This window comes from Pogona vitticeps, chromosome 5, assembly GCF_051106095.1.
Source record: "Pogona vitticeps strain Pit_001003342236 chromosome 5, PviZW2.1, whole genome shotgun sequence".
Lineage (NCBI taxonomy): Eukaryota > Metazoa > Chordata > Lepidosauria > Squamata > Agamidae > Pogona > Pogona vitticeps.
This window is the reverse complement of record NC_135787.1, coordinates 34,053,823-34,081,234: the sequence shown is the minus strand read 5'-3', so window position 1 is coordinate 34,081,234 and position 27,412 is coordinate 34,053,823. Positions and strand designations below refer to the sequence as shown.

Sequence of the window (27,412 nt, the reverse complement as noted above, 5' to 3'; positions counted from 1 at the left end):
TTCTGATCCAGAAACACAAATACATGCAAATATTTACAGAAACATGAGAACAAATTTTCACAGGCCACCTCAAAAAGAGTTTGGGGGGTGTGGCCCAAATCTGTACAGTGTAGACATTTATTGTTATGAGCTACTCAATATATTAACTTCTTAACATGCAGCATTTCACTGCCAAGATTTACACCAATTGTGTTAACTACAGCTAGCATAACAAATAGGATTTGTGCCTTTAATAGAGAGTGCAGACAAGTTTATTTTGATAGAAGGAGGAAAGGACAAGTTCATTACTGTCAGAAGTCCTTCTGAAAAGCATTTAACTCATCAGTTTCATTGATTTTCATCAATATGCTTATTTTATCTTGCTTGATAGAAGTGAGCTGAATCGTCAAAAAAATCACACCCAGGAGTTACTGTGTCAGCTGGAAAGAGCAAACACAAAAGTCATTGAGGTATGATAATGAGCCTCTTCCAAATGGTATGCTTCCACTAGATACAGTATATATCTTGGAACAATCTTGTTGCTCTAACTCAGGAGTCTCCAAACTACAGCCCGCGGGACACATCTGGCCTGGTCTGATATGCTGGGGTTCAGAAGGAAATCTGATCCAGTTTTATAAATCTTTGCAGCCAGAACAGTTTCCAAATTTGAAGTGATCTGTGCAGATTTGTGTCAGTTTTTAGTACAACATTCTTGTGTGAACAAACCTTTTCAAGAATAAAGTACAGTGGTGCCCCGCATAGCGACGATAATCCGTTCCGAAAAAATCATCGGTATACGGATTCGTGGCTATGCGGGGCAAAAAACCCTATAGGAACGCATTAAAACACGTTTAATGCGTTCCTATGGGGGGAAAACTCACCTTTAAGCGAAAATCCTCCATCCCGCCGCCATTTTCAGTGCCTCTAAAGCGAGGCAACACAGCCGGCGGCCATTTTGGAACCTCCCATCAGCTGTGCTTCGGTGTGCTCTCTATCGCTCTCTCTCACCATCCCTTGCAGGTCCAGCCTGGGCAAGGAGACTGAGGCACCACGCCGCCACGGCCAGCCCAAAGCACAGCTGATGGGTGGGTGTTTGCAAAGATCGTGGGGAAGCCAGCTTCGCAAACCCCACACGCTCTCTCTCCCCCCTTGCAGGTCCAAGGCTCTCTTTCGGGGGGGCTTTGGGATGATCGTGGGGAAGCGCTTCCCCACGATCATCGCAAAGCGATTTCCCCCCATTTAAAACATTGCGATGCAACTGCTTTTGCGATCGCAAAAACTCCATCGCTATGCGGATTTATCGTTAAACGGGGCGCTCGTTAAGCGTGGCACCACTGTATGTCAGGTCCAACTATTGGGCAAGCTTATCTGATTAGCATCTTTAGTCCACTCTAATAATTGGCTCCTCAAGCTTGAAACCTCAGTTTGGCAATATTTTGAAATTAAACAAGCAGTTCCACCATAATACGGTAGTATACAAGTCTGTTAATCCAAATAAAACTTATTCATTCAATATTAAAAATGCTTCCCCCCCTTTGGCCCTCAAAAATGTGTATATGATGTGGCCCTCATACTGAAAAGTTTGGGGAACCTTGCTCTAACTCATTAATTTATTCATTCTGTTGATACTTTTGGAAGGCCTTTAAGTAATTCACAATCAAAGTCATATTCCACTTTTGAGAACACACATTCCAAAAATGTTAAAAAGTTATTAATTTTACTTCTGCCCATTGCATAAAACCAGAGCCGGAGTCCCGGAGGCAGTTCGTATCATTCTGTCAACTCCTGCAACGTTGCTGGAACCAGTTGTATTGGCTCTTGCCTTTCCATTGGACTATTTCAGTGACGTGGAAAGGGGGGATTTGCTGCTTGGGTAACAGCCTATCCTCCATATTATTTTACCCAGGCTTTGTGCCCTGGAGAGGACACTCCAGCTTTGCATACAGTGTCAAAACACTAGACGCTGTTCCAAGTCATCCATACAGAGCACGTTACCATAGTCTCTCAAGACTGAAGGATGCCTATGATTGCATAAAAATCCATTTTGTAAGAATACAGTGGTACCTCGCTTAATGATTGCCCCGCATTACGATGAATCTGCTTTACAACGATCTTTTTGCGATTGCAAAACCATGGTCTAAATGGGGGAATTTCGTTTATGATTATCAAAAACAGCTGATCGTCGGCTTTTCAAAATGGCTGCCAGGTGCTTAAAATGGCTCCCCACTGTCCTTAGGGATGGATTCCTCGCTATACAGGCACCGAAAATGGCCGCCGTATGGAGGATCTTCGCTGGACGGTGAGTTTTTGCCCCATTGGAACGCATTGAACGGGTTTCAGTGCGTTTCAATGGGTTTTTTTATTTTGCTTTACGATGTTTTCGCTTAACAGCGATTTTCCTGGAACGGATTATTGTCATTAAGCGAGGCACCACTGTATATTTGTATAAATGCATAATTATGTTTCTTCTCATGCAAGATAGATGAAACAGAATTGGGTGTTATTAATACAGAAACAGTCCTGTTCTATCTGCTTGTCACTCTTCCTTCAGGGTCCAAATCCCTCATAATGCATATTCAAGGGGGGTGCTGTAACTTCCAAGTGTTCTAGATGTGAATAGGTTCATTTTCTTGAGGGCCTAAGTTTGATGTACATTTCGTATGAACATGCTTAGCATCAGACATAGGACTTCCTTCTCTTTTTTTCTTTCTTTTTTCTCTTTTTTAGACTGCTGCACCCAGAGGTTTCAGGAGTTCCCCCCAGCCATAATTCCAAGGGGTTTAACAAAAAAAAGTTAAGCGCTTTAACTTACAGATGAAAGACCCCATAGATTAGGTGTCTGGTACATTCCTGAGAGACACCCTGTATGATGATGATGATGGACTCTATACCAGAGCACATTCCATGTATGATGCCTGTTAGGCAGGGAGACTTTGATTTTTTGGTTAAACACCCAGAATTCTGGCTGGGGAGTGCCTGCAAACTTTAGGAAGGTGCAATCCAAAAAAATGACAAAATCCCTTGCCTACTTAGCATTTCTTCTCCTTTGTTTGCATTTTTGAAGTTGGGCTTTAAGTAATTTGAATCAGATGTCCACCAGCCATTCTGCAACAACCAGAATGGGCACCAGTAAGAACTGGGTTTCTAGACTGTACCTCTGATTATAACTATCTGCCCCAGCTCTCCACAAGTACATCTTACCCCACATATTGAAAAGCAACATTTCTATTTGAAGCTCAGTTAGATTATATTTTGTATATAAATGAGTTGTGTCATAATTTGTCAGACTTTGAAAGTGGAAATCCCTGTCAAGGTTAGACATAATACATGGAACTGGCTGTTTCATCTTCCTTTATTTTTCTGTAGTTCCCTGATTTACCACTGCAAAGTTTTTCTTTTTTCAAAGCTTGCTTTCTGCAATATTTATGATCTGATAACACAATCTTCCATTTGTAATGAGCTGTTTCATTTATATAGAATGAAAAATTAATGTTGGAACATCAAGAAAAAGTTAGCAGACTTCAAAGTCGACTAAGCCAGGCAGAAGAGAGGGCAGCTACAGCAACTCAACAGGTATCTAAATATAAATCAGAATATACTGTTATTACAGCTGTACAATGAGAAATGAAAATAAAAATCTTATTATTATTATTATTATTATTATTATTATTATTATTATTATTATTATTGTTGTTGTTGTTGTTGTTGTTGTTGTTGTTGTTGTTGTTGTTTATTATTATTATTATTATTATTATTATTATTATTATTATTATTATTATTATTATTATTATTATTATTATTATTATTATTATTATTATTGCTGGTGCTGCTACAAAGAAATAGTTGTATGGTTCCAGGGACAAGCAATTACAACTTTTGAAATTAACATACAGGAGAATTTAAGCCTATAGAAGGCTTAAAAGATGGGTGCCTATGTCTCCCTTGTCTCCGTTCTCAAGAGATGAGGGTGTGGTCATGGCTCCTGAATCTAGCCACCTTTGGTAGTTAAGACTCTTTTATCTTTCCTATCTCAATGTATTTCTCTAATACACAGTACTGTAGTTCTTATGTTTTCTTTAGTTTAAAAACTCTGGATGTGATTTCTTTTCAAAGGAGGAAAGTTTGCTTGGCACTGTTCTGTTGTTCAGGGGCTAAATCCACACATTAACTTAGCTGCTTGTTCCACTAGCAGTCACTACACCGTTATGTGGTGGGTTGAAGTGGCTGGAGCCTTGGCCTAATGTTTGAATCCTTGCAGTGGCTCTTTAAATAGGGGTCAGTCCAGATCACCCAGAACATTCATGGCTCATGAGACTGTATGTCCTGCTACCTGTGCAGCCTTAGACAAGCTGCACTACCACCACCAAGAACATCACCAGCAGGAAGGACGAGTAAAACTCATCTGAATATATCTAGAAAACCCTGATGGCACATAATTATTCTTACAAATTCTCAATCACCATACCGTGACCTGTTAAGTGGGTGCTGTATTACAGATGTCCACTGGAAACCATCTTAGTTTTCGAAAAATAAGTTTAATTGATTTTGACAAATAAAATTAAAAATACAGTTTACTATTGGAGATTTACCATTAACATACATGCTGATCTTATATGAATGAAGACCCACACTTACTTCATTGCAGAATGCGGTCTACTCATGCCTAGCGAAGAACACAGAAATCAGTTTCCTTTGCAGTGAATGACAAAACAGTTGCATGCCAGGAAACTCCTTCAATGTGTTTTGGAGCTACTGCACTGTGCCATTTTTCTCCATCTGTCATAATGATGGTGACTTTTAGATGGGAAATGCTTTAATTAAAAATTGAATCCTTTTATAGATCATAGGCGCATGATAAAATAATTCATAGGATTGTAGGAATTGCAGGTTGCACTATAATCAGCAGTTTGCCCTATTATCCAATTAATATAAAGATTTTTATTGAAGAAACTAATTACTGTTTTGTTTTGTTGTGAATTACAGCTCAGTGCACTTAGCATGCAGAAGAAAAAAGCTGTCTCCTTGTTGGAACTGGAAAATATTTAAAAGTAATGCACTGTTTTTCTCTACTGTACTGCTTGTAAAGTGAGACGGCTGAAAAGCAAATTAGAAACATTGCAACTGATCATGTAGAATGACTTGTAATTTTTTACAGTTCTTTGCTTGAACAAAGAAGCATTTTGAGACTTATGTGCAATACACATTATAATGGATAACACTAAAAATTACCAGGACTAAATATCAAAGCCATATGGAATTTCCCTTTGTGTATAAAAATAAATGTTGTCAGTTTTATGATTTCAGAGTGGAAAATCTGTATACAAAGTTTCATTTGCAAAGTTAGAAATACCTTGTTATTGAATGGGAAACTTTCCTTGTGCAACTGGTTCATTGAGTTGTAATTTTCAGTGTTAACAAACCTAACATTTTAGAATTTATTTATGAATCTGAGTGCTAGAGGTTCAGTTCAAGGAAAAATAAAATAGATATAAAACACTGGTGCTAGAACAGGGAGTTTGAAATTCAGTGTCTCATATATATAGATAGATATGGCATATATGTATAGATAGATATGGCATTCAAATTCATATGAATATCTTCCATTACACCTATTGCTACTTAAGTGGTGTTCTTTGCAAAATTTAGACGTACTGTATTTCATGAGTAGCCTAATGTAACCCCCTTGTCAAACCTTACCCCTTTTACTCAAGACATTGTAAAATGTACACAAGTCAGTTTTTGAAATCCTCCACTGTCCTTGTGGGGAAAGAAATTGGGAGAAACCATTTCACATTTCTTAAGGAAAATAATAAATTTTAAGGCATTCCTCAAATATATGGCTTCTGTAGCAGAACTTGCAGTATCAGTCCCACCGCCAACGAGTTTTTTTGCACTGTCACTGAAAATGTGGACAACAGCGTTGCCAGCCTCACTACCATTTTGCTTTCTCCAGAGATTTCTACCTAATGTCGTTCTAGAGTGTGTTGGGTAGTCAGGTTTTGGAAGTTTGCAAAAGGCCTTCTGTTTCTAGGAGACCAAGGGAAACATCTTAAGAATGTTTCTCAGAAGAGCGACTTCTGATAAATACTGGTCAGTATTTATTATTCTGCATCATCTCCAGGATATCCGTTACATTTTTAAGAAATACATTTTGGTTTTTGTACTACAAATATTTATAGTACAGTTCCTTTTCTGCAAGCCCTGAAATGGGCAGGGTGGAGGGCAGTGTTGGGCTCAGCTACAGGGGAAAAAAATCAGTGCTCATGCTGTGCTATATCATTCATCCTCCAATTTCCTCAGTTTTATTTTCACTTCCCTATGAAAGATGCCGCCTTTTATCAGCCTCATTCTCAGAACTGTTTAGAATCTCTTTTACTTATACTTTTGAACTTTCCGTAACATTGCAAGGTGGCTTTGGGTTGCTGCATGTTTTCTTTCCATTCCACGTCTCATCACTGGGGGAGCTTCATTTTTTACCCATTCTTCCTAAAGAAAGTCTATGGGACTAGTTACCTCATGACATTTCCCCCCTGGACTTTAACTGAAGGATGTGGAAGCACCTGAACCCCAGCCATGAGAACTGCACACAATGGGCAAGCTGTGTGATAATAAAATATAAAATCACCTATTGTAGTTCAGCGCACGTAACTTTAAAACATGACCCACAGAACTTTACCCTAGAAAGAGAAAAGCAAGGGGATGGCACCAGCTAGGAGCAATTATCAAGATGGGTTAAGAGGAGCGTGGGATTGGGGAGAAAAAGCGAGCAATGCACTGAACTACAAGAGGGGACAAGAGTTGGCCTGTTGTCCGTTCACTCTGCTCTCAGGAAACGTTATTGGCAACAACTTGGACACGTGGAGGCCACAGAAGTCTTCCACCAAACAGGACTTTTAGGAATGTGGCACAAGGCTTGGCAAAACGGGGAGTTTCAAAAGTGAATGAAATAGCAATTGCTCTACTGCCATGAAGATCGCTGGAATACTATCACATTAACAACACCACAGCACTGGGGTGTATTGCAAAATGTACAGCATTTATTCACATACAGACAAAGGCACAATTCTACTAAATATTTTAACAAAAAAATACAGCCATCTTCAACTAGGTCTTTATAAATACTTCAAAAAGGGGAGGAAAATAAATACAGGATTGGGCCATGTAATATAAAATAGTCATCTCTACATATACTTTATTTCTGATTCTATCTGTTTTGTCATCATGCACCTGTTTTCAAATTTGAGCAAAATGGACACCATAGCTAGGCACGTAGTGAAAAATCCTCTGTACAAGGTTTTACAAATGTAATGACAGATTTTTTTCCAAAAAAATTTAAAACCAAGATTTGTACATATGTGACATGTATCACACTTTTCATTCATTTAAACTGATCTGTGTGTATCCATCTGTCTGTCTCCAGAACCTAACAGATAGCATTCCAGTCAACATTTATGAAAGTGTTTGTTAGCCTACACTTCAGCAGTGTAAGTGCATCAATTATAATTAAAAGATTTCTTGGGCAGTCTGCATAAGGAAAAGGTGAAGCTTGACAAGAAATCTCAGCTGTTTCCATATCAACAAAATGAATGGAGTTGTAGGTAAAGATTACTGTTGGATTTATAATTCTTCACTTACTGAGTGCTAAGTATGCTATGAAATCATAGATCTGATCATACTGATTTTCTTCTCTACTTCTGTAGTTCGTGTATATGGGGAAAGCATTTATTATTTCTCTTTTTTTAATTTTTGGTTCAGCATTATTCAAAATATCAGAAAGCTTATTAACCTAAACATGATGGGGGGGCAAAACAGATAAGGCATTCTTTCTGCACAAATGCTAGCATTCCTAATAGTGCAAATGTTATCCAATACCTCTTTCAAAATTGGTCAAAATGTTCACTTAGAATCAAATTCATTTTATTCCTTCTATGGCTTGATGAACAATTCCCTACAGGGCAGGCTAACCAGTAATATTTTACTCAGTCCTCACTTGAAACAAATACTATACTGAAAACGTGAATTCAACACATCCCTCTTTTCCTGTATATAACAACAATATGTCTGCTTTCAAAGCTGTAAACCTGGCAACAAACCTTAAAGATATGAGTAGTTTAACCAGAAGCAACAAAGCCTTATAAAACTACATCTATCATATCAATGTTTTCTTTTCCCCAGTAGTATCCAAAAATGATGTCAGTATGTTAATATTTACTATCTACGCCCCAAAGTCTTAACCTGCATGTATTCTTCCAGCCCTACAGGATAATGCATGGACTTACACATGGAATACAACGGTGTATTGGGGGCTGGGGGAGAGGAGTCTATTCACTTCCCATTTTGGAGAAATTCCCTGCTAACAAAAAATGTGCAACAGCCCTGCCTGTATAGAGAGCTCTATGCAGCACCAGAACTCTAGTGTGTAAACACCACTAGTAAGCTAGGGCTAAGACATAAAGGCTCAATTCAGACAACCCTCCCAACTATCTGAGGAATCATGAAAAGGCTGTAGAGTTGCATTCTCTCCTCCCCATACCTGCTCACACCCTCATATGGGGTTCTGTTTCAGTTTTCTAATTAACACTAACCATTGTCTGCAATACCTGAATACTCAGACTATCCCTAAAATCACAAGTGAAAAGCCACTTTGGCTTCCGATCCTCATAAGAATAGCAAATTATGATTAGTGCTGATCTAGAATCTGAAGGCAAGGCAGAGGAGGGACCGTATGGACTTTACAGCTGATTTTCAAAATCATGGAGCTTTCTTTGCTCCAGATTGTCACTTCTTTTGCAAAAGCAAATGGGGATGTTTTCAGTTGGCTGGTTCTCAAATTATATGATAGTTGGAACTGCTGCTAATTATATATATATATATGAGCTGGCTGGATAGGTCAGTGGTTTAAGATCTGGCTGCAGAGCCAGAGAATGGGAGTTCAATCCCCACTGTGCCACCTACGGGCAAAGCCGCCTGTGTGGCCTTGGACAAGCTGCACAGTCCCAGAACATCTCCAGAGGAAAAGAATGGTAAACCACTATGTAAACCTTGCCAAATACAGTTGCATTAATAATGAGTTAGTGACTTGCATAGCAAGATGGAACAGCAGCAATCCAGGTCTCAGGTGAAACCTCTGGAAGACTTGTCAAACTACAAGGTTTCAATTTTTCTTTCATAGGTATAAACCCATCTCATGTCCGAGAAGGGGTTATAAGGAAAATATAGTGAACATAGTGTAAATGACTGAATACTGATGTTGATGAATTACAAGGGCAGCTGTCTATTAAAAAAGAAACTGCTGTTGCTCAAACTTTCTTTTAACTAGGTTATCTCTAATTTTATATTCAAGTTGAGTCCCAAAACTAACAGCAGCCTAAAACTATCTGTTCATATGTGTATTACAGATGCACTCTCCTAGGTGCAGAAAATAGACTCTTGGCGATCTGTTCATCTTATTATTGCTGATGGCTTACTCTCTAGTTATTGCAATTTTTTTCCAAATGAAGTATTCAGAACACAAGCTCCTTAATCAAATCTAGTCCATATCATGAAATCATGTTGTTAAATTGGCTTGAATTTAAAGCGCTACTCATATCTTATTGCCTTTCCATTTCATTCAAAAAATATACATATATATTTATTACATCCTTCTTTTTGTATTTAAATTAACCCTTGTGTGTCAGAAACTTGCATATCCCAACACATTCCATTAGTGCACATTGGGGAAAGGCTGCCAACCAGCTCCTTCAGAAATGTGGTCATGTCTTCATGGCAAATTTCAAGTTTATCTGTCATAGCTTTCCCTAAAGAAGCCTGGAAATTGTAGTTTGATAATGTCCTAAGAATTCTTCCTTGAAAAATGGCTCATCCATCACAGTACTACAATCCCCAAAATGGTGAACAAAGCATGACATGACAGCAAATCCTAAGGGTATTTGCAATGCAGACACATTCAGTCTCTCCCATTTGAATTGTCATTGTGTATCAGATGGGCAGGTGCCAGCAGAGTAAAGCCGGCTACAAACCTACCTTCTTTCTCAGAACAAGATAAAGTACTTTAAGACATAGATGCCCTCCAAATTTGGGGAGCTGAGTAGTTCTTAATCCACTCTTCAACTGGGTCCCTTCAGAAAAGCACTGTGCACTGCTACCAATATTTTTTACAACTGGACAGCTTCGTTCTACCCCTTTAGGTATCTAGTAGTCATGGTGCGTTTGTCTCACCTAGCTGATGGGCATCATATGGCAACTCTTCAGGGGCTTATGAAGATTTTTAGCTGCCAACCTCCTGATTTTAAAACAAACAAAAAACTGCAGACTACTAGGACTTAATCCTAACATAGCCTGATGAAAGTGACAATTTAGAATGGGTTACACAGTGCAGAGTGGCCAGAACCACTACATTTAATTCATTATCCTCCTGTGTGTACTAACAGCTTGTGCTTTTCAGGGACAGAGAGGAAAATCCTCAGTGCTATCCGCTCAAACCAGGGTCTCCCTCCTTCACAACCAACCCACATGGTTTGATTTTTATTTGATTTTTCAAACTAGTGTTCAACCTCTTGGATCAATTAGTGTAGCACATTTTCTCAGATCATTTCTTCAGGCCAGTCATAACTAGAGATTCAAACCTCACAGACATGAGAATGGGCGGAGGGCAAATTCTTACTGCAGTGCACGTAAACATATTTCTACAGCCCAAGAAAAACAGGTTCATCATTGGTTTGTCTTGTAGCCACATCTACAACCCTCCTCGTCTCACCAATAAATAACACAGAGTGATCCCCCCCTCTGGGCCGGACCTTCACTGACTCCAGTGCTGTTACTGTGTGCCACTCTCTAGTCAGGAGGCAAGGATGCTTCTCCTAATAATGTCTGTCCTTCTGGGAATAGTGCTGTTTGAACCGAGCCTTTGCTGTCTGCATTTCTTCTCAGCCATCTCGGTTTCGGAATCGCTCATCTCAGCATCAGGGGCATACCCGTCATTCTCACTGTCCACCTTAAGGTTGCTTTTCACCCTGTCTTTAGGGGACATTTGACTCAGACCCGAGTAAGGGTATGTAGAGTTTTGGCGACATGCCTCTTCCTGTCCGTCTCCCTGTTGTTGTCTTTCCCCTTTCTTTGGAATTCTGAATCCTCCCCAGTTTTTCACCGGGCTTCTGGGTGTTGTAGGCACTTTAACTGGAGCTGGATTATAGTTTATTTTGAAAAAGGATCCATTACATTTAGACACCATATCCCTCCGGGTTCCAGGTGCTGACCTGCCACTAGGGTGATTTACGGCCCTTTTGTTGTCTAACTGCCTCTGAGACAGTTCGTTGGATCTCAGAGGTTTGTGGTTGTGTTTGGGAGGTTTCTCCTTCAATCCTGTTTTCATTAAGTCACAGTGAGAATGATTGTCTCTCCTCTTTCTGTGGTCTGCTGTAACAATCCCATTCTTCTGTTGTGCTGATCCAAGTTGTGCTTCTGCAAATGACTTTTCAAAGTTGAAAAAGCTACCAGGAATTGCAAGGCCTTCCCTTTGGCTAGGCTGCTTGAGCAAAGGTTTGTCATCAGGCCCAGAGCTCCTCCTCATCCGCTCTCTCTTCTGTGTTTTCTTCAAGGAGTGATTCAATGACATGCCCATTTGCTTTCTGAAAAAAGCTGAATGCCATTTTAGATCCTCTATCTTAGGTGCGTCTGGGCCAAGTGGCGAACTGTTGAAAAGCACCATGTTTTCCATTGAGGAGAAGGAGGAAGGCATGCCTGGAAAGACACAAATTTGTTCATGGTTATTTCAAGAAGAATTAAACAATTTTTGAGATTTATACCCAACACTGCTTTTTCTTAAATTACTAGACTGGATCCAGATTATTTTGAAGTTAAGGCCCATTTGGTTAAGTGGCAACAGGATATAAGATAACTGTCCCTTGATTTTAATAGGACATAACTTCAGTTAAGTCTGGATTGAACCCTCTGTAGACTGAAATATAGATTTCGGTCTATATCTTACTGCATACAATAAAACTCCCTAAATAAGTAGATTGATTGGTGGTTTTCAGAGTATGGTAACAGATACATTAAAACTATACATGTATTAGGATAGATATGCTAAAGTAGCTTCATTGAATATGGGGCTGCAGATGCTAGAGTAGCTTCATTAAGTACAGAATTAAGCTACTGTCGCTGGCATGTTACAACACTAGTACAAACTAGTTTGTTTTAATATATTGTTTTATAACTGAAATAGGTGCAACTGATTAATGATTGAATTGGGAAGGTCATTCAGCTGTAGCAACTTCCTGCTGAACTGGTGCAACTGTTTTAAAGAACATACAGTTACAAGTCAGCAAGCCATTTCTTCAGGGTTTTTTGCTTTCCATGCACTTTCTGACTGGCAAGTCACATTTAAGAAAGGTCACTGTTCCACTTAGTTTCTGACTATCTCCAAAGCATTTGGGTTTAAAGAATGTGATAAACTCAATTCATTTTCAACTCAATTCATTTTCAACAGAAGAGACTCACTGAAATCAGTTCTCTTGGCAGTATTTTCCTTGTTGGGAGTCTGATAGATTTTGATTATGGCTGAAGTGAATCAAGCTGTTAACCATTTGTAAGAGGAGGTTAAGTGTAGGGAAGAAGTGCACTGTGTGCTGTATGGCATTCATGTCCCTTAACTTATAAATACCTAGGGGAGTGATGGGCCTTATTTCATAATCCGGATTAGAAAAATAAAGGGATAATCTGCAGGAAACAGGCAACATGGAGCAGAATTCAGAATATACTTATTTTGTCTAAATGCAGTGACTTCCAAAGTAGGAAATTCATTTCTTCCAACTGAGATTATTTTGTTTTATAAGTAAGCCTTTTCTTACAATAGTTCTGTCAACTTGAGGTGAGGGAGAAGAAAGAGTGTTGAAGCATCTATTAAATACTAAAACCAAACAGAGGAAACTGTAGCACTGCATTTATTTATTTATTTATTTATTTATTTATTCATTCATTCATTCATTCATTCATTCATTCAATTTATATCCCGCCTATCTGGTCATTGCGACCACTCTAGGCGGCATGAAAGTGATGGCAATTTTTAAAGAAAGTAATTAAACACTAACTTTGTTAGGTTGAATGGGAAATTAATTATATACAGTAGCTGAAAGTATATTTGTTTTCCTACAGTCCCAAGTTGAGACAAAGAGAAATGCTGTACAATGGTGCCTTCGCTTACCGGTGAGTTTTGGCTCCATAGGAACACATTAAACGGAGTTTAATGCGTTCCTATGGGGTTTTACGTTCCGTTTAGCGATGTTTCCGGATAGCAACATTAATCCTGGAACGGATTAACGTCGCTATGCGGGGCACCGCTGTACTGGATTTGCTGCAAATATTTGTTTATGTAAAATATTTTTATCTCACCTTTCTCCTTTAAAAGGACCCATGAAAATATCACATATATGAGCAAGATCTATATCATTCATATATACCCAATGTATAGTGATCATGAATTAAGTTTGATCTTGTCAGAAGGCCATCTGAACGAGACCTGTCATGAAGGTGCTTGGTTTTGGATGGATTTTTGAGAAGCCAGAAAAGTTAAGTAAGAAGAAAAAATTAGTAAGACTGCCATGACAGCAGCAGAAATAGGGCTTGTTTAAGCTACCCACTTTTGCATATTCAAAATGTTGAGGGGGTGGAGGATTCTCACCAGTCTGCAGGTACAAAGAGGGCTGTGGAAGAACGGAAAAGTGAACCAACCTAGTGCAGTGCAATAAAGTATTAATCGTATTTTTTTACCATGCCATGCTAAAAATGTAAAAGAAGATCACTCACCTGAAACTCTTTCATGCTCCACAAGATTTGTATAAAGATTGAATATCTGTTCCTGGACTTTGCAAACAGATCTTTTTATTTTTTCCCTTCGAGTCACCATGTATGTGAGGTTTCGTACCTAAACAATGCAAAATGTGCACTATGACTGATGCTGGAAAATGACATATAATTTTCAAGGTGGCTTGAAGAAAATGCTAAAGTTTACAAACATTGCAAAAAAAGATCAAAAAATTAGATTTTAAAAAAAAGAAAATGAAAACTTGCAATTTTAAAACCAAAAAAGTACATGATATTTGAGCAACAAAAAAATCTTAAGATTCAGGACAAGGGTCCTGAGTAGAGATGGGCATGAATTGCTTTGTGCCAGGTCGTCTCAGGTCATCAGTGCAGCACCCCAGGTGCTGTGCGTTCCCTTCTCCCACCCAACCTGGGCAGGCTCCCCCACTCAACAGCCAGCATGCACTGCTTTTCTCCTGCTCTTCATATGACTGTGCAGTTGCAAGTAGCATCTGTTTCCCTCTTCTGGTATCCTCCAGAAGTCTGCACTACTGGAATCCCTGTCCCACATCTCAGTCTGAGTGGGCAGCAGCCAGAGGAGGCAGAGGAGGTAAGCAGACACTCCTGCTGCAAAAAGAGCAGGAGACAAACAGTGCAAGCTGGCTGGTGAGCGGGGGACGCACCTAGGGTGGGTGGGAGAAGGGAACATGCTAATGACTTGAGACAACATTGCATGAAGCAATTCGTGCCCATCTCTAATTCTGAGAATTTACTGCTTTGAGACTGAAAGATACATAATCCCTAACCCAGTCCCACAGATATCTGTCTGAACAAACAAAGCAGCTTACTCTCTCCAAATCCTGTCGGAGGTGAGTGAAAAGCTGTAGTCGCCTGAACAGAACATCCTGCTCCCGTTTGGCTAGATTGTCTTCTTCATCTTTCTTTGGGGTTATCAAAGGTTTGTTGAAGTTAGATTTCCTCTTCAGCTTCCAGTACTGGTACAGGAATTCTACAGAGTCTTCGGGAAGCTGCAGGGATTTAGCGACTTCTGAAGCATTGACAAAGGCATAGAACTCATCCTCCAGTTGCTGAAGTTTCTGCTTACGAACACTGACTCTGTGGGCCTCCTCCTGGTTTTGATCCATGCTGACAAAGGACTCTATGTGACCAGGAGGAGAACTGTCCTGTGCACCGTTCTCATTCTCCTGGCTGGTAAATTCATTGAGGTTTTCTTCATCTGGTTTCTTGGTGGAACTGTGCTTTGGGCAGTAGGACTTGAATTTGACTTCATCATTGTCTGCCAGAATAGTCTTCATCTCCAAGCCACGATCAAATGCACAAGTGACATGGAAAGCTGTGCGGCAGTTTTTCACTGAACACTGTAAGTGGAGAAGGGTTTAAAAATAATGTTACAAATCTTAAACAGTAACATTACAGCTTGTGAAAGAAGCAACACGAGATCCAGTGAGATTTTATTTTTCTATGCAATTACTAATTAGGAGCTCTGTCAAGTACAAAATGAGACAAAAATATATTTAAAGTGATTTGTATCTGAAGAATTGTTAGTGGATTTCTGGAGACATGGCAGAAATTTCTGGCCTCCTCCTCACTGCAATTCCTTGCACATTGCCAGGTGTTTCCAACTGTCCAGAGATTTCTACCCTTTTGCTTAGAGGTAGAGCAAAAGATCAAGGATTATTTTAGCCAATCCTAGTTACAATTAGGTAACTAGTATCCTATCTGTTTCTCTCATAACATACTACTCCGTTTCCCTGAAAATAAGACCTAACCTGAAAATAAGCCCAAGTATGATTTTTCAGGATGCTAGTAATATAAACCCTATCCCAAAAATAAGCCCTAGTTAGGTGAAACCTCACCCTCCACCACTGTGCAGCAACCAGAAGATGACATGACTATAAAATAAAACATCCCCTGAAAATAAGCCCTAATGCGTTTTTTGGAGCAAAAATTAATATAAGACCCTGTTTTATTTTCAGGGAAACACGGTATGTGATTATGCTAAGTCAATAAAAGAGCCCTCAGGGCATTGCCAGTTGGCTCCGCTGGCTCTGACTTTTGCTGTCAACTCCTTTGTTCTCTCTCTAAGGCAATTAAGCCTTCCTTTGTTATGTGATCACCTACAAATGTGTTATAACATTAACTAAGAGAAAAAAAAATCCTTTATATGGTCTGTGCTCATCTTCCTTAAAGCTTTTTTCCTCTTAATTCCAACAAGAGTAGGTGCTAAGAGTGAATAAATGGCACTGACATCTGTGGTGACAGGTATGTATCACTCTAACCTAGATGTAGGAGAGACAGATGTGCTACAGAAGGATATTAAACAGCCCTTTTGTAAAAGGAACCAATTATCCTTGGAGTTCCCCCTGCTCAGGTTGACTCAGCAAGCTAAATGTCATACAGATACACGATGCACTTCAGACTGTTTCAATAAATAAACACAACAGCATAATATGAAAAATAGTGAGAGGGACAGTGCCCTCTTTCCTTCCCCAATGACATCAATGTATATACTGCACACTTTATTTGAAAAGGGGGCTGGCTCCCTTATACTTTAGGTTCTGTAAGAATACACTCTGCTACATCACTGGTTAAGAGAACTTTGGCAGGAAAGAAATGAGGTCAATCTGACTGAGGTGGGGGATGATGGAATTTTATCTATAAGGCCTCCTGCCATTTTCTGAAATCTATTACAAATGTCATGTAGAAGAAAACATTACAAAGGGCTGGCCCTATCATTAGAAAGGCACTCACTTCAGGTGTCAGAAGCTAAGGAAGAAGCAACTTCCTACAGGAGAAATTCATATGCCACAAAGCCTATCTTGTATCATCCTTTTGCAAGCTAGCTGCAGCCTTCGGTACCACAAAGTATGCTTTCCCGTCACTGGAGAAATATCCAACTGACAGTGCATTTTATTTTCATTCATGGGATGAGAGGGAGAGAGACCATCTTATTGTTCACTTTAATCAGCAAAATATCTTGGACCAACCCTGGATTTCTTTATTATATTATTTCTTTATTATAGCCATAGCTATAATAAAGCAGTTGTTTGAAACACTCCCATTTCTCAATCTATAATACTAATGCAAACATATATTCTATGTACAGTCTTTAGCACCATTAGCAGCTATGCACATATTTCATCTATTCTGTTCAAGCACATGCAGAATAAAACAACATGACACTTTGTTCTTTAGCAAAGAAGGGTCCATTTTCCCTAGCGGTGACGTCTGTCAGTTTTAGAACTTTTTAAAAGAAAATGTTTTAGTTCTGCCTCCTTTGACTAATACAAGATGCTGTTTTCGTAGTAGCAGTAAAAGTCTCTCTGCCCTTGACTGCTGCCACTGAATCTAAAGCACAGATGATCGTGATAGTCAATTTTGTTGTTAGTCTATTCTTTCAAGCATCAACACTCCACATGACACCACCGCAGCACAGAAGTGGTAGACGTGATTATTTCTAGGGCTGACAGTACTTTAAAGGCTATACCATCAGGCAACTGACAAGCTTCTAAGAGATGAACTGAAAACAATTATTTTTACATATAATTTCTACATTTCAAAGCCACTGTGGCGGCATCTTTCTGTGTTCCTGAAGGCAGTTTCTCTTTAAGCATGAAAGCGGTTTCTGTTGCTTAACTATGAGAAAAGTGTTATCCTGTACATCACGTGTGGTGCCAGTGAAATTAAACAAGCACAACTAAATGGTCTAAATGGGTGACTCCTAAAGTGTCGCAAGGCTTGTGTGTCACTTGCCATCAGCCTTACCAAATAATCAGGAGGAAAAACGATAATATGTGAAGAGCCTCGTGGCACAGTGGTTAAACCACTGTACTGCAGCCAAAACTCTGCTCACAACCTGGGATTCAATCCCAGGTAGCCGGCTCAAGGTTGACTCAGCCTTCTATCCTTTTGAGGTCAGTAAAATGAGTACCCAGCTTGCTGGGGGGGGGGGATGTGTAGCCTACAAAATTCACTTGTAAACAGCCCAGAGAGTGCTTGAAGCACTATGGGGCGGTATATACGCAGCACGCTTTATATATTGATGATTGAGATGAAGAGATTAAATAAATATCACGGCAGTTCCCACTGCTCAGCCTTTTTTTTTACAAAAAAGCTATTCTTTGTCTGGGGTCCCTGAGCTCCAGAAATTTACTAATTGGGTCCAAAAAAATGACTACCCCCTTTTGGTTTCTTCCCTGTTAATTTGAAATTGTATGCAAAATGTTGTCATTTATATGCATTTTTCTGTGGAAGGATTCTGTGGCTTTCCTCAGATATTTTTTAAAAGTCTCAGTGGAACAAAGATCTCTCACCTTAAACATGCAACTATGTAACTTCCATATATTCTATAACGCTTTTTAATGGTAGAAAGACTCAATGAAATCTTAGTTTGAGAGACTAAAAACGGCAACATGAAAGACTACATATCTGAAGAATTACTGTAACCACTTGCTCATGTACCGGTATACCAAAATAGGCCCAAGGGAACACACATGTTTGAAAATATAACGTCTAATATAGTCTGCAGGATTTATAGTGTGTGGAATGGCAACCATCTAAGCAGTTTTGCAGGGTGCCTACTGTGCAGCGGGTTGTGCAACTGGTTTAGCAAACTGTGTAACAAGCACCCTGGTAAAAAATGAACCTGCAGGACTGATATTTCCCAGATACTCCCACATATAAATTATCCCCCCCCCAAAAAAAAACCACACAAAAAACAAACAAGCAAAAGAACTGGCCAAAATGTCATGCCTCCTCTACACAATCTGACCTCTTTCCTAGAGGACAAAATAGCATAGGCAAATACAGCCAACAATAACAACAATGTTCTTCTCCAAAGTGGCAGCTTTTGTGCATTCACCTTCAAATGGTGAACTCTACAGCAGTGGTCTCCAACCTTGGGCCTCCAGATGTTGTTGGCCTACAACTCCCAGAAGCCTTCACCAACACCTCTGCTGGACAGGATTTCTGGGAGCTGAAGTCCAAAAACATCTGGAGGCCCAAGGTTGGGGACCACTGCTCTACAGCACTTTCAGAAAGAACAGGAAACATCCAGGATGATACCCCTGCACAACTGCTTTAAGTATTCACCACAAGAATGGCAATGTAGGTGAAATTCTCCCCCATTCCTCAAGGAAAACTCAAGAAAAAAACTGAAGGTATATAAAGACTTTTAGTATTTATTTATTAATGCACCAGGCACCAATTACCACTTCAACGATCCATATTCTGTGCTTTGTTTCACACCTCCTTTGAAAATGGGAGTAATAAACAGAGCCTCTGGCGAGGTGCAGAAAAAGCTGTGCGGATTCACTACTGAATTTCTGGTGCATCAATGATTCAGAGCAAAGATAGGAACAAGGAAAGGAGCAGCATGATCTAAACTCCTAGCAACTGTAACACATGCCCTTTTCCTCTAGTCAAGTTCAGTCTTCCGGGTAGCCATGGGCACATTTCCAGAACGCCTTCCCCTAGATAAGAAAGTGGAAACATTGCTCTCTTGTAAGTCTGCATTCTTCTCCAAACAAGCAATGACTTCCTTTAGAGTTAAAAAGAAGAAGAACAAAACATAACCAGGTTAGCCCACTGTTCAGGTAGCAGTTCTTTCTTTCATGTATATGCATGAAATATTTATTAAGATTCTAAAATCCAAGCACTGCAAAGTGATTCCTCTGCATTAATAAATATTTTATGCATAAACATGAAAGAGCTGCTAACTGAAGGGTAAAACTAACATGAACTGTCTTCTCTCTCTCTCTCTCTCTCACACACACACACACACACACACAGAGAGAGAGAGAGAGAGAGCGCACCTCTATCACATGAAGATATTAATCATCCATTCCCTAGGAAACCAGGAGGCCTGATTAGAAGATGAAAAAAGAGTGGTAAGTGATCACAAAGTTTCACTATTATATCAATGCACAGAAAATCCTTCTTCACAATGGTTGTCACATTAATTTTCTGAGGAGAGGAGAAGTAAAAAAGCAGTCTGTAGGCTGCATGGATATCTCTCTCTCTCTCTCTCTCTCTCTCTCTCTCTCTCTCTCTCTCTCTCTCTCTCTCTCTCTCTCTCACACACACACACACACACACACACACACACACACACACACACACACACACACACACACACACACACACACACACACACACACACACACACACACACACACACACACACACACACACACACACACACACACACACGGTTCCTGCTACCACTAAGCTCCCAGCAGTTGTGTTGGAAAACAGTTCATGGGGAGCACATGAACTGCACACTTTGTTTTCATGAAGAATGACATTCTCAAGAGATTGTAGGAGCACTATTCTGCTGTGTCATGTTTTCAAGCATAATATACAATGTTATGGTGTCAGTAACTTCAGAATTGGTGAGCTACTGACAGTGTAAGAATATGTTGGATGGGAGGGGCTGTTTTAAAAGGAGAGCAATACGTTCTCTTCTGTTTTAAGAGTATATCCTCACTGGCAGCCTCTGAAGTAGCTGTTTCAATGATCCACATTTTGTCTGAAAACTCCAAATCTAAGCTGTAAATATTCATAAACAAAAGAATACAAAACTTTGGTTGGAATTCAGTTGGCAAAACTTATGCTGTGTCAATTGGATTATATCATCATCTGGCAACAAGGACATTTAATTGAAATTAACTGTAAACTTTCTATCCCCCTCTTGTGATGGAAGGTTAGAGTATAATATTAAATAAACATGAAATACACAATCATACCTCAGCACCCCTACAAACACCAGTAACTGGTACAATGTCCTTATAAGTAAGACATACAGTGGTGTCCCGCTTGATGATTACCTTGTTAGATGAGGAAATCACTTCACGATGAGTATTTTTCGATCGCTATAGCGACCGCAAAATGATGTTTTAATAGGGGAAAAAAATCACTTGACGATGATTGGTTCCCTGCTTCGGGAACCGATTTTTTGCTTTACGACAATCAAAACAGCTGATCGTCAGGTTTCAAAATGGCTCCCTGCTGTGTTTAGGAAGGCTTTTTCGCTGTACAGGCACCGGAAAATGGCCGCCCTATGGAGGATCTTCACTGGACGCCGAGGTATTTCGCCCACTGGAACGCATTGAACCGGTATTCAATGCATTTCAATGGGTTTTTTACTTTTGCTTGACGACAATTTCGTTCTACAGCGATTTTGCTGGAACAGATTATCCTCATCAAGCAAGACACCACTGTAATCAAGTAGACAGGATGGTACTAACCAGAAATCTCCACCCACTTCTGGTCCTTTCTCACCAATCATCTGTAACCCCCCCCACCCCAAATCAAAAAGAAAGCCACTGTAGAGTTGAAATAACAAAAGCTGCACTCCTGGATACAGTGTCACCTTCCATTTCTTTACACAAGGAACCCAGAAAAGAGACCACATGGGACAATCAAAGGTACTTCCCCATAAAAAGAGAAAGAAGGACATGAAAAACTTTTCAGCCTTTACAAGCAAAACAATTTCAAAGACCATTACAGATTTCAGAAAACCATGTGGAAACCTACATTATTAGGATGACATGTATTGTTGTTATCTGCTATGAAGTCAGTCCTCTCCAACCCTTGATGACCCTATGAATGAGTGACCTCCAAACTGTCTTAGTACTAACAGCCCTCATCAACTCTTGCAAACGCAAGGTCAATCTCATATTTAACATAGCAGACAGCAACCACATAAACTAACAGTTCCTTCTTTGAGCAAAAGTTATAGTATACAGCCCTGAAACCAAAAACAGACCACCCTCTTTAAATTCAAAGCCTCCTTGAGATTAAAATCTTAAACTAAATTACATTTAAACACTCTATAATGTATTTCATGAAAACTTACCTCTTCAGAGAGGCTTTGGGGGAATTAACAGGCAATTGAGATGGGGCGGCTTTAGTCTGTTTTATAGTTTTTAAGTAATATTTTCAAATATTTGTAAGTTATGGTTTTAATTTTAATTTATACATTTTTATTAATTGGTTGCCCACTAGGAGAGAAAGGCAGCATTAAAATAAAACAACAGCAAAAGCAAAACAGTGTTTCTGAACAAACAGAACTTGCAAGATATTCACAATGTTCATGCCATTCACCTGTATTGATGCCCCAAACTTCTCATTGCAAAGACTGCACACCAGGGCCCATCTGCTGCTGGGAATATGGGAGACCTTTGTGATAGGTTCCATCTTTTCTGGGCTGCCAATGCTCACCTACAGATGGGCGGATAAATATGCACGAAACAAAAAGAGAATCAGTGAAGAAAAGAAGGGCAGAACAACCACTGTAGGTTTGTTTCACTCCAGACAAAAAACCCAAGCTACCTGTCTTAGTGCCCAATAATTATGTTAAATGTATCCTGCAACAAAGCTATCTGAAGGAGAAGTAATCATGACTTTCATTTTTATCCAACTCTTTCTCCACAGAGCTAAGCTAATAATTCATCTGGCTCAGTTCTCTTGACGTCCTGACCCCCATGTTCACCAGTCACCATGACTGTCAATGTGCACTATAAAGCTTTATTTAGTAGAGACCAAGTCTTAGACAAATTACTTATGGGCAACATACTCGTAGACTCTCCCAAACAGCATGGCAAGCAATTCAGTCAAATGTGTGGAGCTAGAAGGGGAAATATGCAAAAATATGCAACATCCTCCACTCTGAAAATATGCCAACAAACTGGTTGCTCCAAAGACCTACCTCTGGAATCCAAAGGGCACAGCTAACGTGAACCCACTTAGTCCCACTCCGTGTTGGCTTCATGGCTCCACTTTTCTTAGGACACAACAAACACTTGGGTTGGACACCAAGAGCACAGGTTCGGCATAGCCAGCTGCCTTCGGGAACTTTTAGGATGCCGTAGCATGCCTACGTGCCCAAACAACACAGAAGGGAAACACATGGAAATAAAAAAAGCCATAGAGTAAAAACATTAACAGATAATCATAAACAGTGGCACTTAATACTTCTGTAGCACTTTTTGTGCACAGAATGTTATTACAATAATCCTCCAATTCATTCTCACTACAAATGCATAAAGTAGGTCATATCAGAAACAAGCATGTGAAGCTGAGACAAACTAAAGCAAATCCAAACTGGGAACACAAGGACCAGGAAGGATATGGATTTTAATTAAATCTATTGTTTCCTTATTATGTGGCCATATGTTTGCATTAATTTAAATGATTTACATAACCCGTGAACCTCGGCCACACACAGCTCTCGGTTGCTTCATGTACAGCTTTCAAAGCCAGCAGGACTCTACCCATTTTTCTGCGCAATCCAGCTGGTACGCAGAGCTACAAGGGGATAAATGTGATTCTTTGGCATTCCAGAGCATACCAGCATATAAGCAGCAGAGGAAACTGCCGAAGGAAGGGGGCTTCCTGGAGGCATATGAGGGGAAACGTGTGTGTATATGTACTGAGATATGGGAATGCATATATGTGCAGTTGTACATACAAAGCAGCCTTGCCCCCACACATGACATTAGATGCAGCCTTTAGAATCAAAACAACTGCAAGTTGAATGCATGATTTTCACTGTGATGGTTTTTGAGTGGTCAAAACTCCAAATAGCTGTGGTGTCTGAGGAACCGGCTTCCCAAACTGATCTGCTAGGTCGTGTAGAATGCACCACCAATGTATGAGCCGTCATGAGATCTGGCAGGACCATGTGAAAAGTCAGAAGCAGACACAGCCACACTCCACAGAATCCCAACCACACAAAATATATTTTTATCAGTCATGGCCACTGCATCAATCCCCTAGATAAGCATGAAGCGTAACACTGAGCTATGTAGGAAGTTCGAACAGGAAGTAGAGAGAGCTATCTCAACCAGCTGTGACAGTAAAGGGAAAGTAAGTTCTTGCCTTGGCTAATCATTATCTCAAGTGGATTTAAGCCAGGACTATGAAACTAAAATAAGAACATGACATATTTATTTCTACATCCACCTGAAAGATGAGAAGGTGAAACAAGAAAGTGAGGGAGCGGTTGTGTTCCAAAAGGCACAAATGTTACTGCTCTGGCCCCTGGTTCAGGTTTTTCTCCTAGGAAAGGGAAATTAGAACTATGGCATTATTGTTGCCTTTTGTTGCAAAGGTGGCAATGGCATAGAAACCCTGACTCAAGCTGCTGTTGAGTTTTCTGACCATTTGAAGTGTGTGCCATTCAATGTAATCACAATACAGTAACAACTGACAGTTTATCAAGAACATTTGGAAATGAATAAAATGAAATAAACTAACACTCTAAAGCTATTCAACAAAATGAACAATGTTTATATAGAGCTCTACAGCCCTTTATCCGCTGGAAGTGTAAACACATTTCCTCTATAGCAACCAAGAGAAAAAAAATACTCTCTCCTTCCTTATCAGACATTATTGACAAAAGAGAGAATAAGGAGAATAAGGAAAAGCTTATGGTAGACTTTGGAAACAGCCAAACGCTGATGTGTTTAAAATAGCCATCTAAATACTATTCTGCCCCCCCCCCAAAAAAATTTGTTATATTCCTATTATGTATGATTCAGTGTCATTATGCTTTGAACATTCCCAATAATTCAAGTTATGAACAAAGGTCAGAAACCTGTTTGGAATCACAGAACATAAAACTTCACATAGTTTTTCATAGCATCTCTGGCTTGCAATACATGAATCAGTGAGCCAAAGATTGCCCCATTGTGCTCACCTGAAAAGAGATCAGCATCACGGCCTCAGACAGGCTGAGCTCTGGCCTAGTGCCCGTTAAGGAAGTTGCCAGAGTACTCTATAAGTCCCTGAAAACACTAAGGCAATTTCATTCCAACAGGCAACTATCCCAGGTCAAGAGGCCTTCCAGCCTGCTCTCTCTCCAGGTGAGCAATTTAGGTATGGGTCTGGCAGGTGGAAGAAGTGTTGGGATGACCAAGCTATTTCAGAGAATGAGAGCTATAGTGTACACTGGAGGGCAGTATGGAATGCTGGCCTATACTATACACCAAGGAGGAATGTTTCGCCAAAAGTTAAATACATGTATACCAAGGAGGTTTCTGTTTGTGGATCTCCCTTCCAGAGATAATGCGTAAATGTCATGTTGTGTGGGTGGGTGGTAAAAACTGCCAGTGCACGACAAGAGTAGGATCAGGACCATTATCTCATTGAGGATAAGCATATAAGGAAAAAGATATCCAAACTGGCTGATATCCACAAACAGGAATGAGCAGAACTCCAATAGACAGCAGTGGAACAAAAAACAAGCACTGAAATGTTCATATATGCACAGAGACCAAGTTAGGTAGAAGAAACAAAAGCTAAGATTTTAGAATTAAGAATGCAAGTAAAATGGTGCAACCTAACCATCCAGAAACCTGTTTACATGTTCCCAGTCATTACTACTTCATCAGCAAATAATAAACATATGAACTAGAAGTCTGTATAACTGTACACTCAAGCTCAACAGTTATACAGACATAAAGCAGAAAGGTTCTAGTCCTTGAATTTATTAAAATGAAACAAAACCTAAAGGCATCTGTTGTTTTACAAAGACTATTCAGAAATGTGGGAATCAGCAGAAGCCTCCAATATTCACAAATCACTGGCTCAAATTATCCAACCGATTTCTGTCCTATCTCTTCCCTCTTAATCCCTACTTTTCAATCTAAGCATATACAGTGGGCCCTCGACTTACGAACGGCCCTAGTTGCGAACGTTTCGGGTTACGAACCCGATCTCATAGGAAACTAGTTGCGAACGCGGAATCAAGTTACGAACCGGAAAAAAAAAAACAATTCTGCCTCTAGTGGTAGAAACAGATTAAGCATTAGTTCCTATGGGAACTAATGAATCGACTTGAAAACCGCCCCTCGACTTAAGAACCAAAACCAGCCGGAACAGATTAAATGGTTTTCAATGCATTCCTATGGGAAAACTGGTTTCGACTTACGAACTTTTCGGGTTACGAACAGACTTCCGGAACATAAGTCGAGGGCCCACTGTATATCCATCCTCAAAAACATTGGAACTGTATTTTAAAAAACACCCTCCTCCTTGCCATGGCAAAATTTATACAAATCAGAATCAAAATTTATTCTTATGGTACCTGATGAACGCAAATGTTGCATTTGTCACAAAACACCATCTCATTGCCGTCTTCACCATCTGGAGACTGGCAAACATCACAGACCACATCCTCATCATACTCAATTCCAAGCCCCTCCTCAGTCTCAATGGCATGGTTCATGTTGTCGTAGCATCGCTGTTCAAATTCTTCCATGATTCTCTCCATAGTGTATTCATCCAGCTCAGGCATTCCTGGGAAATCAACCCAATAGCAATTGTTTTTAAAACAACAGGCACCTAGAGGCCCAACCTCTTGCACTGATTTACAAAAGCAATAGCAAAAGTGAACCTATATTTATTTTATTTTATTATTTATTTATTTATTTCATTTATATCCCACCTATCTGGTCGGGCCAGGACCACTCTAGGCAGCTAACAATAATAAAAAATACAATAAAGATGTATAAACAATTTAAATAGTAAAAGCCATACACAGAGCGAGAGAAACAATAACAAAGGAAAGAAAAAGTGTCAGGAATTATCTGATGGGAAGGCCTGCCGAAACATCCATGTCTTTAATTGATTCTTAAAGATACCCAGCGAGGGAGCTGTGACACTGTGGCCCCCAAGGTGGCCCTTTATCTCTATGACTCACTCCCTCTAGCAATCTCAAACACAAAAGAAAACTGCTTTTAAAAAATCAGAAATTGTTCCCTCCCACACCACAGAAGATTCTGGGACAACAATGTGCCATTTGAATGTAACTTCATTCCACCCCATTTTGCCTGTCAGATGAAACAGAAGTGAGGTGGGGTGTCATTGGTGCAATGCAGTCCTTAAAAGTTTAAGGGAGGGCAAACATTGTCCCCAAGCCCTCCGAAGTTGTCCACCACTAACAAACTGTATTTCTATGCTGAATTAATGAATGAGTGGGCTGCCTGCATTTTTAAACTATGTTGAAAAATGTTGACCAACCTGCACTAGTTGCCAATCACGCACAACACAGAATGCAGATAATTACATCATTTTTTTTGTTTTTATGCACATATTAATCAAACATACATGCTAGACAAAAAACCAAATTTCAAAAAATCACACTGTCCTTTACAAAGCAAATTATATTATTCCTCACACATAAGCTTTGGAGAGCAAAATATTATTCATCTTGTACCACTCAATGTAGTATCTAGAAATAAAAAGCCAACTGCTTCTGGGGTGGTTTTGAGAAGTGATACCCACATTAGAAACAATTTTTAAGATGCCTTTCCTAGATTAGGGAAAATGATACCCACAAAATCTTACTGGACTTAAATTTTAAGAGATTCCACTGTTCTGCACTTGGTGGGATTTTTGGTTTTTGAAATCTTGGCCATTTCATAGCTGACCCATAAGGATCCTTAGTTGCTCAACAAATACTTTTAAAATGACTTCTGGTGCTTTTAGAATGGGTATTTGGATTTAACAAGGAATTGCTGCATCAGAATAAGTCACTTCAATTACAAGAAAATTGGTTGAAATAATCAGCAGATGTCCAATGCTAGTCCAAATCCTGCTTAGTATA

The 27,412-nt window shown here is 39.7% G+C and overlaps 2 protein-coding genes across 8 annotated transcripts in view; one reads left to right on the top strand and one right to left on the bottom strand.

Annotated features, from left to right (window-relative positions):
* Window positions 1-5,277, top strand: part of SCLT1 (sodium channel and clathrin linker 1) — a 46,578-nt gene extending 41,301 nt beyond the window's left edge. For 3 of the 4 annotated variants that reach the window (XM_078376714.1, XM_078376715.1, XM_078376716.1), the window contains 3 exons: window positions 371-449; window positions 3,457-3,552; window positions 4,963-5,277. In XM_078376714.1, coding sequence (XP_078232840.1) covers window positions 371-449; window positions 3,457-3,552; window positions 4,963-5,025 — 238 coding nt within the window. In that variant the 3' untranslated portion in view covers window positions 5,026-5,277. Of the gene's footprint in view, window positions 1-370; window positions 450-2,215; window positions 2,279-3,456; window positions 3,553-4,962 lie in introns of all 4 variants that reach the window. The other variant, XM_078376713.1, reaches the window with a different exon arrangement.
* Window positions 5,278-6,994: 1,717 nt separating this feature from the next.
* Window positions 6,995-27,412, bottom strand: part of JADE1 (jade family PHD finger 1) — a 74,946-nt gene continuing 54,528 nt past the window's right edge. For 2 of the 4 annotated variants that reach the window (XM_020781528.3, XM_020781527.3), the window contains 6 exons: window positions 25,892-26,103; window positions 22,511-22,678; window positions 21,907-22,023; window positions 14,628-15,158; window positions 13,783-13,900; window positions 6,995-11,718 (listed from right to left, as the gene is read on the bottom strand). In XM_020781528.3, coding sequence (XP_020637187.1) covers window positions 10,817-11,718; window positions 13,783-13,900; window positions 14,628-15,158; window positions 21,907-22,023; window positions 22,511-22,678; window positions 25,892-26,103 — 2,048 coding nt within the window. In that variant the 3' untranslated portion in view covers window positions 6,995-10,816. Of the gene's footprint in view, window positions 11,719-13,616; window positions 13,680-13,782; window positions 13,901-14,627; window positions 15,159-21,906; window positions 22,024-22,510; window positions 22,679-25,891; window positions 26,104-27,412 lie in introns of all 4 variants that reach the window. The other 2 variants (XM_078376711.1, XM_020781529.3) reach the window with 2 other exon arrangements.